At 45.0% G+C, this 17823-nt stretch overlaps 1 protein-coding gene across 2 annotated transcripts in view; it reads left to right on the plus strand.

Moving 5' to 3' along the window:
- The window catches only part of SPATA13 (spermatogenesis associated 13), a 328681-nt gene that overhangs the window by 240606 nt on the left and 70252 nt on the right, over positions 1 to 17823 (plus strand). Inside the window, exon 4 of one of the 2 annotated variants that reach the window (XM_055359682.2) lies at positions 4241 to 6004. The exons of the other annotated variant lie outside the window; for it this stretch is intronic. Coding sequence (XP_055215657.2) covers positions 4241 to 6004 — 1764 coding nt within the window. The remainder of the gene's footprint in view (positions 1 to 4240; positions 6005 to 17823) is intronic. 2 annotated transcript variants of the gene reach the window in all.

Genomic DNA, 17823 nt, shown 5'->3' on the forward strand with positions numbered 1-17823 from the left:
TTATCATGTAAATCAAGCTTCTCTAACCAGTGGGCCGCAGGCTGCATGTGGCCCAGGGAAGCTTTGAATGTGGCCCAACACAAATTCGTAAACTTTGGTAAAACATTATGAGGGTTTTTTTTTTTTTTTTTTTTTTTGCGATTTTTTTTTTTTTTTTTAGCTCATCAGCAGTTGTGTTAGTGTGTTTTATGTGTGGCCCAAGACAATTCTTTCTGTGTGACCCAGGAAAGCCAGAAGGTTAGACACTCCTGATGTACATGATGAGTATATTACAAAAACCTTCCTGCTTTTTTGTACATTTAATCTGTTCTATATTCCTGAATTTCAAATTTAAGTTTTTATTTAAAAATTACTGGTCAGAAGCTTTTTTGTTTGTTTGTTTCATTTTTTTGTTTGTTTGTTTTTGGTGCAAATTCTCATTATCACCAAAAAAAAAAAAAGTTTCATTCTAAAGTTCATACACCCTAGAATCCAGCTTGTAGACAGTGGATTTCACAATATTCCTATCTGAAATTCTTTCTTAGTTCTGTTCTGTTCCTATCTCTGGCAGAGTTCCCACAATTTATAAGACTTGCTACAAAACCACTAATTGAATTGCAACCCTTGGTTAGTTAATAGAGGTCAAAGTATTAGTTCTAAATAATGCAACTTGGTATGTTACTCAGAAATTCCAGGAAAAGGCTTTTTTTCCATAATTTTCAGTTTCATTCTTAGCAGCACACAACAATCACGTTGTTCAGCTCAGGAACAAAATACTAAGTCACTGGTCGTTTAAAAAGCATATTGTCCCAATTAGAAACCCCAATTTTTTGCATGTGTTTTATGAAATCTGAATCCTAGAAATTAAGTTCTGAGTGTTAGAAAATTTCAACTTCTTCACTCTATAAAAACGTAGTGGGTTGTAACAACTTCTTACCTTGGTACGGATTAGACAAGGCAGGATAACTGATACGACTTCACATCGAAGTTAAATCTAAGTGTGCAAAGCACACCATTCTTACCCTCAGAGAGTGCACAGTCTTGTTTGAAGGCAGCCATATAAAGCTATCATTATAATCCATTTTGGTAAAAACAATTTGATGAGATGCCTGAAGGCTTGTGGAAGCACAGAGTAAGGGATTTCATTCATTCCAGGGGGCTCAGGAAGGAATTCCTGGGGAAGGAGACACCTGCAGTTTGTCTCAAAGAATGATGAGGTATTAGATTAAGGATGTGTAGGCTTTTCTAAACCCACTTTCACCTTAATTTTACTAATTTATCGCACTGAGCTTTCCTTCCAATGATACTGTTCTACTTACTGTAGAGTGATCAGTTACCCCATTTGCAAGGAACTTTGCTGGTTTCAACCCTGAAAGTCCCATATCCTGAGATACCCCTCATTCCTGGGTCAGTCAGACACCTGGTCCCCCAAATTTACTGCCTCCCAGTTGTACTGTGTGTCATTGACTGTTGCTTTGCTCTTGCCAGTTTCTTATCTAGAATGGGTGATTACCTTATCACTGCCTTGAATTCCTCATGGGACCCGCACAGATGCTTGTACCCAGTAGATGCTCATGAAGTGGGTATATGCATAAATGTTGGTACCTCTTCCTCTGTAGACAGCACTGAAGTACAGATCACTGAAATGACTGACTCAAGAGCCATATGACAGCACCAAGGTTAGGCCGATTCCCATGTCTTGGGCCCTTGTTTCCTCCTTGGTTATAAAAGGTCTTATAGTGCCCTCTGGTGGTGTCAGGAAGCTGTCTAATCCCCTGAATTACAAGGCAGAAATCATGCCTTCTCTTCTGTATTCAGTGCGAGTGATAAGAAGACCATTACTACTACTTAATGTCAGTGCCTGTGAACTGGACTTGACCTTTTGATTAAACAATCTCATTCATTTCATGATTCTGAGATGCTGAAACAATGAAATTCCCTATCCCTTCTAGAGCACATGAAGGTGGATAGGTGATATCAAATGTTGAACTTACTTTGCAACTGGTTACAGGCTTCATATCCAGTCTCATCGCAGAGATTATTCAAGCCTCTGCTTATGTGGCTCATTCAAATGTAACCCACAGCTCCTCTGGCCCCCTAATTCCTCCATTAGAACATTAAACTGCAGAGGGCGTGTGGTAGCCCATCAGTCTTCTGATGAATGGAATTGGCTGATGGTCTAAGTCATCGTAGCCTCCCTTGTCCCGGGTGGAATCAACCCTTTGACCCTTTACCTATGGCTGTCCGTGGGAATCCCTTCTCACTGGAAATGATGTAGGGGCAAATAAAAATGGAACCCATCAAGAACATGGGGCATAGGAGCAGAAGAGAGATGTTTCTGTTTGCGTGGGGTCAGATTCTGCACTTGACAGGGATACGCTAAATTGGGATCTGATCTCAAGATCTTTAAAAAATGTCCTCCTCTTGTTGCTCTGTTGCCTTTGGCCTCTGTGGCCTTGGAGGTAATGGCCTTGACTGATGTCTAAAGATTTTTGGGATTTATTTACAGTCAGGGTCGTGAGGCCCAGGAATTGGAGTCAGATGCCTGGGGTACAGATGCCCATTGTGCTTCTCTGTTCATTAGTTTACTGCAGTGGAGAAGAGTGTGGGCTTTGTGGGGACAGCTGCAAGACTCCCAGGCAAATGACCTAACCTGCCTGAGTATCCATCTGGTTGTCTGAAAAACGCAAGTCATTCTGCGACCTCTTAGGTTTCTATGTGTACTCAGTGACGTTATCTTTTCCAAGACCTTAGTGCAGAGGCCTGACATATAGTAAGTACTTAAAAGTTGGTAGTCTTTTATGGTTATTATCATAATCTATCATTCATTCATCCAGTAACTATTTATTGAGAACGGGGGGCTGAGACATGTAAGCTATCACTTGAAGGCTAAGCAGGTCTTGGCCTGATGGGAAAGGTCAAGGGGGAGCAGGATTTTCATTTTTCAGGGGAGGGCCATAGACCCAGGTGTGGGGTTGAAGGGTTTGGACACAGATGTGCATGATGGGGAAAGCATGGACAAGGTCTGAGGGGAAGGGATGGACACAGGTGTGTGGGGAACGCATGGACACGGGTGTGTGGGAAAGTATGGACAGAGGTGTGTGCAGTAAAGATATGGATACAGGTATTGGGGGAAGGTGTGGAAGTGGATGTGTGGGGTGGGCGTGGGTGCAGGAGTGTGTGGTTGTCAGGGCACGTGGGAAGAGGAAAAAGATGCCGAATTTGTTTAATTTGAATTCTTACCTCTGAATTTTTTTTTTTTTTTTTTGAGACGGAGTCTCACTCACTCTGTCGCCCAGTTTGGAGTGCAGTGGCGCAATCTTGGCTCACTGCAACTTCTGTCTCCCAGGTTCAAGCGATTCTCCTGCTTCAGCCTCCCGAGTAGCTAGGATTATAGGTGCACATCACCACGCCTGGCTAATTTTTGAATTTTCAGTAGAGATGAGGTTTCACGCTGTTGGCCAGGCTGGTCTCGAACGTCTGACCTCAGGTGATCCACGTGCCTCGGACTCCCAAAGTGTTAGGATTACAGGCGTGAGCCACTGCACCCAACCCTGAATTTCTAATATACTTCAGCAGCATCCTCACTTCTCTCTGCTGTATGGCCAGTTGGAAAAAGACCCCCACCAATGTGTTTCCTTCTCAGAGGCTGCCCTGGCATGTCCTTGCCAAGTCCTTCCCGCCTGTGTCTGGGTGGCCCTGTGAGGCTCTCAGTTAGTGTTTGGGCGTCTCAGCCCTCCTGGACAGGAGGCAGCTGCCAGCATGTGGGGCTCCATCTCTGCTCCTCATGCTTATTCCTGCGTGTGCCAGCACTTGGTTTGAGTATTCGGTATGTTGGATTCAACGCGGGCTGCCATTTTAATGTCATGCTTTTGAAATCGTTGTGAGGTTTTCTTTTGCTGTTTCCTAATTATTATTTTTTTCCATTTCAAATAAGAAGAAAAGATAGTGTTGATTGATACCTAGATATTTTCATTCTAGCGGTTTTTTTGCTAGTCTCACCTACACAGGTTCCAGTGAGTTCAGGAGTTTACCTTCATGTCCATGGCACAGCCCATAATTACCCTTCTCTGTCCAGGGATGTATATTTGCATCTTTCCTTCAACTTATGAAGTGAATGGAGGGGAAATGTACAATTTTAATTGAGTTTGAAGTAGCTTTCATCTGACCAGCCCTGTGCTGGAGCGTGCCTCTTCTTCTGTGAGCAGAGGTGCTACTGCGTGGGAAATGGCTAAACCGCCTGCTTTGTCTTTCACTGCAGGCCGTGGCCACCCAGGAGCCCGATGTGCAAGGCAGGTGTGAGTGCCAGGACGGCATTCCTGGAGATGAAGGCCTGGAGCTGCGGTCTGCGGACTCGGCAGTGCCCATGGCCATGACCCAGGCTGCCGTGCGGCCCTGGGCACCCTGCCTGGAGAACATGACCACTGCCCCAAACGGCCTCGGGCCAGGCCCCACAGCCCCCTGTGCAGGCTCGGACCTGAAAGACACCAAGATGGTGACCTCCCTTGCGTGTGGAAATGGAGTCTGTGGCTGCAGCCCTGGTGGCGACACGGACACCCAGGAAGCCAAACTCAGCCCAGCCAAGCTTGTGCGCCTCTTTTCCACCGGTCGGAAGAGGACGGGTGCCCACCCCGAGCGGCCCCACTCCATGGTCCTGGTGGGGAACTCCTCCACATGGAACACCCTCGCCTCCTTCCGGAAAATGGGATCCTTTAAGAAACTGAAGTCCTCAGTCCTGAAAGGAATTCAGAGCCGAGAGGGGTCAAATGCCTGTTCAAAGGGAGAGGCTTCGGAGCATGGCCTGGGAAAGTCCATCCCAAATGGCACTGTCCCAGGAGCCCAGGCAAGCAGGGGCTCCCCCTTAGCACCGGGACCAGCATGTGGTGCCCTCAGGCCAGCAGAGTGGGGCACACTGGACGGCTCCGACCTCGAGGACACGGACGATGCCTTCCAGCGGAGCACACACCGCTCCCGCAGCCTCCGCAGAGCCTACGGCCTGGGCCGCATCTGCCTGCTGGATGCGCCCCAGAACCATGCGACACCCACGATAGCCACTGGCCAGGTGCCCGCCATGTGTGAGATTCTCATGAGGGACCCTGAAAACAACAGCATGGGCTACAGGAGGAGCAAGAGCACGGACAATCTTGCCTTTCTGAAGAAGAGCTCCTTTAAGCGGAAGTCCACCTCCAATCTTGCAGACCTCAGGACGGCCCATGACGCACAGGTACCACAGAGGACCCTGAGCAGTTCCTCCACTGACTCCCAAAAGCTTGGGTCAGGAAGGACCAAACGCTGGAGGAGCCCGATAAGGGCCAAGGACTTTGACAGAGTCTTCAAACTTGTGAGCAATGTGACTGAGGCCGCCTGGAGGAGGGAGAGTCCTAGGAGTGGGGCCCCATCCCCTGGAGAGGCCAGCCTGAGACTCCAGGCACACAGCCGGCTGCATGACGACTACTCCCGCCGCGTCTCCAGGAGCACTGAGCAGGACAGCAGGCGGGGCGGGGCGGTCATGCATGGGACCACTGCAACCTGCACCGTGGCCCCCGGTTTCGGCTCAGCCACCTCTAAGGGGCCCCACCTAGATGCTGACACTGCCGTATTTCCTCTTGAAGCCAAAAGTTCCTGGGCGGTGGAAAGCGACAGTTCCTGCACTTGCAGCTCCTCGCCAAGCCCGATTGTCCAGGATGTGTTGAGCAAAGACTCCTGTGACCCAAACGCTGGCAGCCAGTTGACATTTGACCCTGAGCAGCCTCCCACCCCTCTAAGGCCCACCACACCCAAGCCCCAGAGCCCTCAGAGCCCCCAGAGCCCCAGGGCAGGAAGTGCCAGCTGTCACAGCAATCACAGTGCCCTGTCCGCGAATTCAGAGGAAAGTGAAGGAAGGGCAGAAGAGCCTGCTCAGAGAGAGCCAGGGCCTGTGTCCTTGCAGGATCCCCTGGAAGCCACACATGGTGATGAGGGCAGCAAGGACCTTCTGGTGAACATTGGTGTAGCAGCTGGCCCAGAAGAAAAGGAGAAGGAGGAGGTAAGGGCAGCGGCGAGGTCCCTCATGTGGGCGACCCTCCTGCGGGAAGGGAGCTTGCACAGGTGTTGCCCTTGGTCCCTAACCTGTCAAGGTCAGTGGCCCTCTGCTGACCTTGTTGCCCTTACAGTATTAGTGGGAATGGGAGTTGTCAAGTTGCTGTTTACCAAGTTCAGAAGTAATCTCTATCTCCTTTGAAATAAATTGACAATGTACGAGATTCATTGAGATGACATTTGCCACACCTTTCATTCAAAAGATGTTTATTGAACATGTACCAGGTACTAGATTCTGGGGGAAAAAAATAAGTTGTAAACAAACTGTCTTCTGCTCCATGCAGCTCTGACTCATATCTTTCTTCTTTGTATTTTAAGCTGTTTCTGTAACCTTTCCCACAAAGTACATATAAGTGAAATTCTTTCTGTTAAGAGACTATTTATTACCTGTCCTAATGTCACAGCACCTGTGGGTGTCACTTGACCAGCTGGAAACCTCTGTGGGCTGGCAGTGCCTCTGCTTGAGTTTTGCTCATGCCCACTAGCCTCGTTCCACCCATTCTGCCCAGCAGGCTGCATTCGGCTTGCACTGCCAGCCCAGATCCCATGCCTGCCGAGGGCAAACCAGGGACGGAGCAGCGAGGGGTGTGTGAGTGAGTGAGCATGGAGTCCAGCCTCTGCACACAGCCAGGCATGTCAGCTGTTGCAGCAGGGCAGGCAGCTCCAGGTGCCGGTACAGGTGCTGGCTCCATGCAAGGCTGCGGCTGGACCAGATGTACTGTAGCTGGCTTCCGCTGCAGGCACCAGCGTGTGGACGAGGGGAACGTGGTGACGAGTGAAAGCTCAGAGATACCAGGAATCGCAGAGCCCCAAAGAGGGTGTTACGGCCTGTCACAGCCTGGTTCTCATCTGGGCTCCCAGAAGGGCCACAGCTCTCTTCTTCTCATCACCTGCATTACAGCAAGCAGGGGGGCGTGTTTCTGGGAGCATGTTTCACCCCATTTGTGTTATATCTCCTTCAGTCCCACTGCCCCACTCCAGCATGCAGCTCTTGGGCTGGTCTAGCCCCACCACTGCTTCCTGTTGCATGTTGCAGCTGCCTGGTGCTGGTGGAAATTGGGAGGGTTATAGTGTTACAGCTTTAGTTGAGGGAATCCCAAGGTTTGGGCCCCCAGAAGGGTTGCCACTCTTCACGCCTGCAGTCCAGGAGCATGTCACTGTCTGTAGCTCGGTGAGCTGGCCAGGAATTTGTTGCAGCCCCTTTAACTCCCACCTGCAGCTAGGCGAGCCCTCCAGGAAAGTGTTACAGCTCCTTTCGCTCCCACCATTGGGCAGGTTCCACATCCAGGAAAAATGAAGTTACGTGGACAAATGGAGGGTGAGCAAGGCTGAGAAGAGCTTTATTGGGTGACTGAACAACTCTCAGCACATAGGAGACCTGGAATGTGTTGCTCCTCTCTGCAGGCAGGTAGTCCCAATGAGTGGCGGAGTCTGGGGGTTTTTATAGGCTCAGAATGGAGGAAGTGCATGCTGATTGGTCCATGGGCAGGCCTGGAAAAAGCACCATTTGATTGGTTGAAAGGCATCAAGGAAGTTCTCACTCCAGGTCGCTGACTTCACACGAAATTGGCATCTGTACCCTGAGGCTTCAGGCTGTCCCTGGCTTGAAGGTGGGGTTTCACTGGGGACCCGCCCCTTCCCACCTAGGTACCTGTCCACCTCCCACCACCATCACTAAGTCTGTTTAATTTCCTAGGAATGAATTAGGAACATGCAGTTTGGTACCTGTCGGCCTTTGAATGATGCTTGTTTAAAGAGATTTTTATGATGGGTTATTGTACTTATTTTAGAGTAGATCATAAGCACCTCATTAATTGACTAAGCTAATAGCTGTCAAGGTTACAACAGCAGTTTTTTTTCATATTCTATCAAACATCTTTATAATTTTCACTTTATAAAGCACTAATATTATCTTACATAGCTGGAAGATGGTGAAACACATTCATGTGTATATATTGCAGATTATTCTTCACATACATTTCTAAATTAATTTGCAGGTATAGATGGTGCTTGCCATAAAGAATAATCCCCTAGCAAATGCTCCTTCCCACCCATCCCTGGGGAGGACCTCAGTTTTGTCTTAGCACCTACAGATGAATGATTGCACAGCAAGTTTGCAAACTCAGAAGCCAGGACAGCCTCTGCACTGTCCATCTTGACCTTTGCTATACAGACAGACCTGGTTAGTAGAACCTTTGTGGAAAGACCTAGAAAGTAGGACTATCGCAGAGTACCTTCAGATTGAGATTAGTCTCAAGGTCCCCTGGGCAGCCAGAGAAGTGAGACTGCATATTGTCTGTTACCTGAGGTTCCCGTAGAGAGCTCACCAGTTTGAGAGGTCTTGACTATTGAGAACCGTCTGCTCATTTGCATATTTGAGCCTGTGGAGCAGTTGTAAGGACACAGGAGTAGTTACCAGACTTAGGAAGGAGTTCCAGTTCTGCTGGCTCCTGTTTGTACAACTGACCAAACTTCACTAATTCCTGGGTGAGATGAAGGATGTAGGGTAACATTCCTTCCACTAAACACCCTACCTGCGCCACTCGTAGTTTGTAACCTCCCCTCTCTAAAAAAGGATTTGTATATGTCTGGAGGGTTTTTTTTATGTTAAAGATTGGATTTTATTTTCTGCTTAACAGAATTATTCTTTAAAAAATCATAGAAATATTTTATTCCTGAGAACCTGTTAAGTGAATATCTATGAACTAGTGTGTAGTTATTTGCCAGGGTGATTTTGACCATTTTATGGTTTTATATGTATATTTGCTATTGTTAGTTATATCAAATTTAATTTCTACCCACAAAAGATCACCAAAGATAGAAAGCAGAACAACAATTATATTGAAATTCAGTTTATTAAAGGTGCGTGCACATGTTGATAATTCTACGAATTTGCCTCCAGATATTCATCACATTTTTCAGTTGCAGTCATTTCTTCAAAATTCTTTTTTTTTTATTGAGGCGGTCTCATTCAGTTACCCAGGCTGGAATGCAGTGGTGCGATCTTGGCTCACTGCAACCTTTGCCTCACAAGTTTAAGCAGTTCTCATGTCTCAGCCTCCCAAGTAGCTGAGATTACAAGCGTGTACTAACATGCCAGCTTAATTTTTGTATTTTTAGTAGAGACGGGGTTTTGCCGTGTTGGTCAGGTGGTCTCAAACTCCTGGCCTCAAGTGATTCGCCTACCTCAGCCTTCCAAAGTGCTAGGATTATAGGTGTGAGCCACCACGCCCGGCCTCAGAATTCTTATATAGCACATCAGGCTTCCTCTTGTACTTTTGTTTTCTTGAGATGGAATTTCACTCACTCTGTCACCAGGCTGGAGTGCAATGGTGCATCCCAGCTCACTGCAACCTCTATCTCCCGGGTTCAAGCGATTCTTCTGCCTCAGCCTCCTGATTTGCTAGGATTACAGGCACCTGCCAGCATGCCCAGCTAATTTTTTGTAAAGATAGGGTTTCTCCCCTCTCGTACTCTTTTTTTTTTTTTTGAGACGGAGTCTCACTCTGTCGCCTAGGCTGGAGTGCAGTGGCGCAATCTCGGCTCACTGCAAGCTCCACCTCCCGGGTTCACGCCATTCTCCTGCCTCAGCCTCCTGAGTAGCTGGGACTACAGGCACCTGCCACCATGCCCGGCTCATGTTTTCTATTTTTTTAGTAGAGACGGAGTTTTACCATGTTAGCCAGGATGGTCTCGATCTCCTGACCTCGTGATCTGCCTGCCTCAGCTTCCCAAAGTGCTGGGATTACAGGCGTGAGCCACCGCGCCGAGCCTGTACTCTTAACATATATGTCAAAAAGAGAAAATATAGTTATGGCTTTACCCATAACTTATGCATTGCATCTTATACACTGGGAATGTTCGGTGTTACTTGTAGAGAAGTGCTTGTGAAGTAGAACCTGAAACCTTTTTTATTTTGGCTTTGGGAAACAAAATACAAACTAAGGGAAACAAACAGGAAAAGGGTGAAACGCAAGGATTCCAGCCTTCATGAGTTAAAAGCAATTTTTGTCTATTTTGTAGCATTACAGAATTAAATTTCAGTCTTTACTATTTTTCAATATATAGTTTTTTTATTCAGCTCATTAACAGTACGGTTCTACTTATAGGATTAAAGCAAATTTAAACTTATTGTTGAATGTGAAAAGTTGTAATCAACATATATTATGGTGTTATTTAAAATAAATATTATAATGTACTTTCAATAGGGAGAATAATTTTTATTTAGAATCACTTATTTATATCATACTATCCTAAAAATAACAAAATAATCGTTGAAAAATTTTAAGCAGTCTAACAAGATTGTGTATTGCTGTGAAAAAGAGCTGGGAAAATGTCCTGCCGCTTGAATTTACAAAGCATGCCATGCTCCTGCCACCTAGTGGTAAGCTTTAAGAGCAGTGGTTTGTTGAACAAGTACTTAAGCTTGTGACCTGTTTTAAGTTACAGGTTGCATTTACTTGTTGACGGTGCTGTCTGTTGCCTTATGGAGGTGTTGCCTAGGAGTTTGGAGCATTCGTGCTGCTTCTCCTACCAGCTCACAAGGAGAAACCCCCTCCTTAGTGAGTGGAAACTCAGGCAGCAGAGTCAGTGGTTCAGGTAGTGCTAAATATGCCAGGGAAAAAACTCTTAAATGATGACAACCAACTGAACCCCTCTCCAGGGAGCTTTGGTAAGCTACAGTCTCTTGGCACATGTTTCTAGCTGAGTTGGGACCCTGGCTCTATTATTAAAAGATCCCTGGCAACCGGGGCAAACTGTTGAACTTCTCCTGCCGTGGGTCTTCTCAAGGGTAGGATATGGAGTAACTTCATCCGCCCCTGGGGATGGTAAGAGCCAGTGAAATTATGGATGTCAAATACTTAGCCCGCCCTTTGACGCTGACTGCCCACTGTGTGGTTATCACTGTTTAGATGATTTTTCCATCCTAGATTGACATGGCTTTTTAAGACAGGGACGTTAAGGTCGGTTCTTTCCAGAACTGTTTTTCAATATAACACTGTTACAGTCTTACAGGGGATGGAGAAGTTCTTCAAACAGTTTGACATCATGCTACTTAAAAAAAAAGCATAAGAATTAAGTTCCTGCATAATCCAACATTTATATTTTCATGAAACCATGTCCCCAACCAAATTTGTTGAACACATGTCAGATATAAGAGACCAGTTAGGTATGACTCTATAGGGAATGTGGTGATGCCAAGGAAGTTGTACCTGTGCCCAGATACACCTAAAACATAGGAGAACTTGATGGATTCAATTCCATAAAAGTGGTAAAAGCAAAATGCTATGGGTTTCAGAGGACTTGCAGTTCTCACCCATGTACCAAATCAAGGAAGGCTTCATAAGGGTGACTGAATCTGATTTGAAGAAGGAGGATTTCTACAGATGGTTATGGAGAGGACAGGGGCATTTCAGTGAGGTGTCGAGTAGGTTGGGCATGTGTGCAGAGATATTCTGTGATTGGAGAGAACAGGAAGTAATGTAATTTGGTTTGATATAGAGGAATAATCCAAGTTAAGATGGAATCATTAAGCAGAAGTCAAACAGTGCATAAGGAATTGTCATGTACCTCACCACTCAACACCTGCTATGTGAACAGAAGGGGTTGAAACAAAAAGAAGCTGTCTGTACTCTCATGGGTTCAGAGTCTAGCTGGTGACAGGAATGTGTGCAGGTCATTATGATGTAGTGGTAAGGGCTCCTCATGAGAATGCACTAAGTGCCGCAGGAGCCCCAAAGGCGGCAGAATGAAGAACTCTGGCTGGAAAGTGGCAGAACTGGGGAGGGACAGTGGAGTGGGGTCTTTAGTGCCCCGGGCAGTGGTTGCAGAAGGGCACTGGACTTCCAGGCTGGCGGGAAGAGTGTAGAACAGGAGGCAGATGCCCACATCTGAGCTCAGCTCTGCTGCTTACTAGTTCTCGACCTTTGCTAAACCTCATTTTCCTTGCCTGTAAACTGTGGGTGATAAGTGTCCCGACCACATAGGATGGTTGTGCAGATTAGCTGAGGTGATGTGTGGACTTAACATGGGGCTTTGTATATAAGTTTCTAGCAAAGTGATGCATCTATTATGCTCAGGGAGCTGCAGATGGCTTGCAGAACTTCTGTACAGGGTGGCTGGGTGGAGAGGAGGGAGATCAGGTTAAGCAGTTAGGTCTGGACATCATTAGGAAGGGCCTCGCTTACAGCTGTGAATTTGGACTTTACTTTGTAAGTGGTGGAAAGTCAGTGACATTGTCAGAGCAGGGACTCAGAGGGACATTCCGTGGCTGGGGTTGATCAGACCAGCTCTGTAGAGAGGTCTAATTTGCATAACATCAACTCACCGGTTGTAGGTATGCAGTTTGATGATTTTTGGGAAATGTAGTGTGTACAGCCACTACCACCGTCCAGCTAAAGAACACTTGGCTCCCCCCAGAAGGCTTCCCCATGCCTTTTACCATCAATCCCTGTTCCCACCCAAGACTAGGCCACAGCTGATGGGCTTTGTGTCTACACCTTTTATTAAGCGAACAATTCAGTGATTTTTATATGTTTATGGAGCTCTGCAGCCATCACCACAGACTAATTTTAGCACGTTTTCACCACCCCAGAAAGAAGCCTCGTGCCATCTGCAGTCACTTTCTGTTCCTAGCCCCAGCCTCAGAGCTATTTTTTGTGTCTATTATTTTACTTTTCTGGACATTTCATAGAAATAGAATCCTGTAATATGTGGTCTTTTGTGACCGGCTTCTTTCACTGAGCAAAACCTTGTTTTCAAGGTTTGTCCATAGAGCATGATCAGTGCTTCCTTCCTGGTTAAGGCTGCGTAATATTTCAGTGCATGGCTATCTATACCGCACTTTGTTATCTGTTCATCTGTTGATGGAGATGGGTTGTTTCTGCCTTTTTGCTATTATGAGTAATGCTGCTATGAATACTTACATACAAGTCCTTGGGTGGAAATATGCTTCCTTTCTCTTGGGTGGATACCTAGGGGTGGAATTGCTAGGTCCTGTGACAATTCTATGTTTAATTATTCGAGGAGCTGCCAAGCTGCTTTCCAAAATGGCTGTACCATTTTAGATTCTCACCAGCATTGTATAAGGGTTCCAATTTCTCCTCATCCTTGCCAGGACTTGGTATTGTCAGTATTCTGTACTCTAGCTATTCCAGCGGGTGTAGAGTGGTATTTCATTTTGGCTTTAATTAGTATTTCCCTAATGACTAATGATGTTGAATGTCGTTTCATGTGGTTATTAGCCATTCAAGTGATCTGATTTAGTGAAGTGCTGATTCAGATCTTTTGCTCATCATTTCATTGCATTCTTTGTCATCCTTTTATTGAGCAGTTAAGGTTTCTTTATATTTCCTGGCCACCTGTCCTTTATCAGATAATATGATTATTCAGGGTTCTCCAGAGGACGAGAACCAATAGGATACATATGAAAATTGGCTGGTGTGATTAAGGCCAAGTACCAAGATCTGCCGTCTGCAGCCTGGAGAACCAGGAAGCCAGACGTGTAGTTCAGCGTGAGCCTGGAAGCCCAAGGACAAGGTGATGGGGTGGAGTGCTGGTGTAAGTCATGGAGTCCGAAGGCCCAAGAACCAGGAGCTTTAGAGTTCCTGGGCAGGAGAAGGTGGATGTCTGCCAGGAGAGGAGGGGATCCTGGCCTTTTGTCCTATTTGACGCCTCAAGGGATTGCAGATGCCTGCCCACATCCTTGAGGGCAAGTCTTGTTTACTTACTCTAATGATTACTGATTCCAATGCCAGTCTTTTCTGGAAACACCCTCACAAACGCACCCAGAAATAATGCTTTATCAGCCTTCCGGGGATTCTTTCACCCAATCAAGTTGACACATCAAATTAATAGGAATTACAAATATTTTCTCACAGTCTGGCTTGTCTTTTACATTTTTTAATATTATTCTTTTTTGAGACAGGGTCTCACTCTCTTGCCCAGGCTGGAGTACGATGGTGCAATCACAGCTTACTGCAGCCTCAACCTCCCAAGGTCAAGCAATCCTCCCGCCTCAGCACCACCCCCACCCAGTAGCTGGGACTACAGACACACAGCACCACACCTGGTTAATTTTTGTATTTTTTGTAGAGGTGGGGTTTTGCCATGCTCCCCAGGCTGGTCTCGAACTCCTGAGCTCAAGTGGTCTGCCTGCCTCGGCCTCCTGGAGTGCTCAGATTACAGGCATGAGCCACCACTCTCAGCCCAATTTTATAATATTTTTTAAAGAGTCAAAATTCCTAGTTTTGATGAAAATTCAGTTACCAAATTTTTGTAGTTTTCTGTAGATCTAAGAACTCTAAGATTACAAAGATTTTCTCCTGTGTTATTTTCTGGAAGTTTTATCATTTTAGCTCTTACATTTAGGTATATGCCCCATGTTTAGTTGTTTTTGTGTGTAATATGAAGGTTCATTTTTTCATATATGAACATCTGTTTATCCAGCCTCCATTTATTCAGCTGCCTATGGTTTTCGTACTGCAGAGAATGTAAGTTTCCATATTCATCTGGGTACTCATTCATTTTTTTTCTGACAAAAACGTTACAGAATTTGAATCACAAAAATTAGAGTTAGAAAGATAATTTTTAAATATGATATTATGTGTGCTTTCAAAAAATGTTTTTCTAATGAATTGAACATGTTGTTGCAGGGACATTTGCCCTGATATGACAGTTAGTGTTTTATGATATTTCCTAAATAGTATGCCTGGGGTAGACATGCAACAGGTATCTTCTCTTACAGAGGGCTTTTTAGTGTGATCTGAAGAGAATTAATGTGCCTTCTATGAGTCATCTTTGTGCTAGTTTGTGTTCAGTTTCTCCTAGAATGTTTTTAGCTTGTTTTTGTTTCTTTTCCTTTTGCTGGAGAAAAATGTGAAAGAGAAAAAGGATCTATTCCAGAAATACTAAATCATAGAAATTCACATCATGAGTCTAAATGTGAAAGTAGCTTTTTACTTTAACAATGGAATCATTTTCTAAGTCAGTTTAAAAAAAAAGTTTCCATTTGCTCTGAAAAGGTTTATGCTCATTATTACCTAATTCTTTTTCAACGGAAAGTTTCAAAGTATTTCTGAAAGGGTGCTCAACATTTGAGTCAGGCATTTCAGTACAGACTAGTTAAACCTGCAAATTATGTACTTGTGAAGTTCTAGCCAGAGTGAGGACCCCCTGGGATGCAAGCCAAAGCTGCGGAATCCCAAGTCTCCTCCAGCACTGCTGACAGGCTACAGAACTTTATACACTTCACACACACACACACACACACACACACACACACTGATAAGATTATTTCTACAAATGCAGAATCTTAAATGAAATTATCGTATACCTGTAGTTTTGAACTTTCCAGTGGCTCATTTCTAGAATAGTTTCTCTAGTGAGATACCATTAAATAGGATTTTCTCATTAAAAATAAGGGGGGAGGTAGACGGAATCGTACCCCTATACCTGCACAAGAGACTAAATGCCAACTCTTATAGAAATTACCACAGTAACTATTTGTAATCAACTTGTCATGATGTACTGCATCTTATTAATGCTATGCATGTTAAGCTTCCTGAAGTTTAAGAAATGATAGGAACCAATATCATAATATATTCTTCAGTGTTTTCTTATTTTATCTTAATTAGCACCTCGTTTTAATTTGTGGATAGGAGGGCATAATTAGACCTTAGTGAAGTACTAAATACAGAAAGGTACACTTCCATATTCTTCAGGGGGGGAATTTTAGCTTGATGACTAAGAAACTGATTTCAGTATATGTTTTTCTCCTCTTCTATATTTCTCTTCTTGAACTTCTCTATAACAATTAAGATCAAAGGCCACCCAGGGTGGAACTGCTTTCAACCCGGCTTGGTGACACCGATTGATTTGGCTGTGTCTGCCATGATGGTGATGATTAGAAGGAATGCCGTAGGTTTTGTTGGTGGGGGCCAGAGTACACATTGCCAGAAGTCACTATATAAACAACATTACCTGCTTCTTCTACTTCTGACAGTCTGGGGACAAAACCACCACTTGCAATGCTCTGGGGCAGACTTCAGGGAGTCAACTGGTGCAGGAATAGAGAGAGGGGCCCTGTGGATTGGAGAGGATATAGCTCTCACAGCTGCTTGCTGCCCTGCACTGATCTAGTAACTTTCTAGGATACCAGGATCCATATGGCTGCCAGCCAGCCATTCCCAATTTGAGTGGTCAGGAAGCTGGCTGGTGTAAGGTAGTTGGGCCTTGTTCTGCTGAGTTCTGTCCTAGTTTTATTGCTAACTAGCAGTATGTTCTTAAGAAAGACACTTGACCTACTTAAGCCTCAACTTCTTAAAAAATTGGGATAATAGTACTGCCTGAATTAAATGAAATAATGCATGTATGGTACTTACCACAGTGCCTTGGAACATGGTAAATCCGGTTAATAGTAGCTTTTATAACAGAAATCATTGTTATGATTGAAGTTATTTCCTTTGGTCAGACATTTCAGTACAGACCAGTTAAACTTTGCAAATTATGTACTTCTAAGTTATAGCCGGAGCAAAGACCCCGCCCTGAGTTACAAACCAAAGCTACAGATTCCTGAACCTCACCCAAAGCTACTGAATTAGAGTCCCTGAGGTTTAGACCCAGAAATTTGGACTATCAGCAATCAACTCGGGAAAATGACTTTTGTCAATGCAAACTTTGAGACTCGCTGTCCAGGCTGAGGCTCCTCTAGGTATAAAGTGTCCTGTACTTCTCCAGAATAGAGTGATTGAAGCCAGGGAGGCATGCCGGGAAGAGAGAAAGATTGCTTGTAAAAACTTTTCAAGCAAGAAATGGTGCGATAAAGAATTGGTCTGGCTGACGTGGTGGCTCATGCCTATAATCCCAGCACTTTGGGAGGTCAAGGCTGGAGGACCACTTGAGCTCAGGAGCTCGAGACCAGCCTGGACAGCGTAGTGAGACCTTGTCTCTTAAAAAAAAAATAAAAAGCCAGGTGTGGTGGTGTGGCCCCAGCTACTTAGGAAGCCAAGGTGGGAGGATTGCTGGAGCCTAGGAGATGGAGGCCACAGTGAGTTATGATTGCACCACTTCACTTCAGCCTGGCTGACAGAGTGAAACCCTGTCTCAAATAAAATAAAGAATTTGGTCTAAAATATGTTGAGCAGTGTAAGTCTAGCAATTGCTCCATCCACTACTGAGAACTAGAATTTTTACCAACTCATTTGGGATTTTAAAAAAGTAACTTTCTTGAAAATAAGAATATAAATAATAACAGCTCAAATTGATATGATGCCTTTTCAGTGGATGAAGTTCCATCATGCAACACTGTTGCATTCAGTTTTCACAGCCACCCGTGACATAGGTGATTTTTGTATTTGCTTTAACAGATGAGTAAACTGAGGCTTGGAAAAGTTCAAGGACTGTCACATAAGTAGTGAGGGGTGGGGTCGGGCCTGCAGCTGGGTTTCCAAATGGGGAAGGAGGCCTAGAATCAGCATCTGCAAATGGGGAAGGAGGCCTAGAATCAGCATCTGCTTTGGGATGTGGCTTGCAGACATGCTCACCATTTATTAGCCTCCTCATCTCTTGAGGAATCACTTAATCTTTCTTATCTGTAAAGTAGAATTAAATGCATCTACTTCAGAGAGCTTTTAAATTAAATGATATCTTCAACAACAACAAAAAACACAGCCCCATTTAAAAAATGGGCAGAGGACTTGAATAGACATTTCTCTAAAGAAGATATGCAGGTGAGCGGGTGGATCACCTGAGGTCAAGAGTTTGAGA

The sequence above is a fragment of the Gorilla gorilla genome, chromosome 14 (genome assembly GCF_029281585.2).
Source record: "Gorilla gorilla gorilla isolate KB3781 chromosome 14, NHGRI_mGorGor1-v2.1_pri, whole genome shotgun sequence".
Lineage (NCBI taxonomy): Eukaryota > Metazoa > Chordata > Mammalia > Primates > Hominidae > Gorilla > Gorilla gorilla.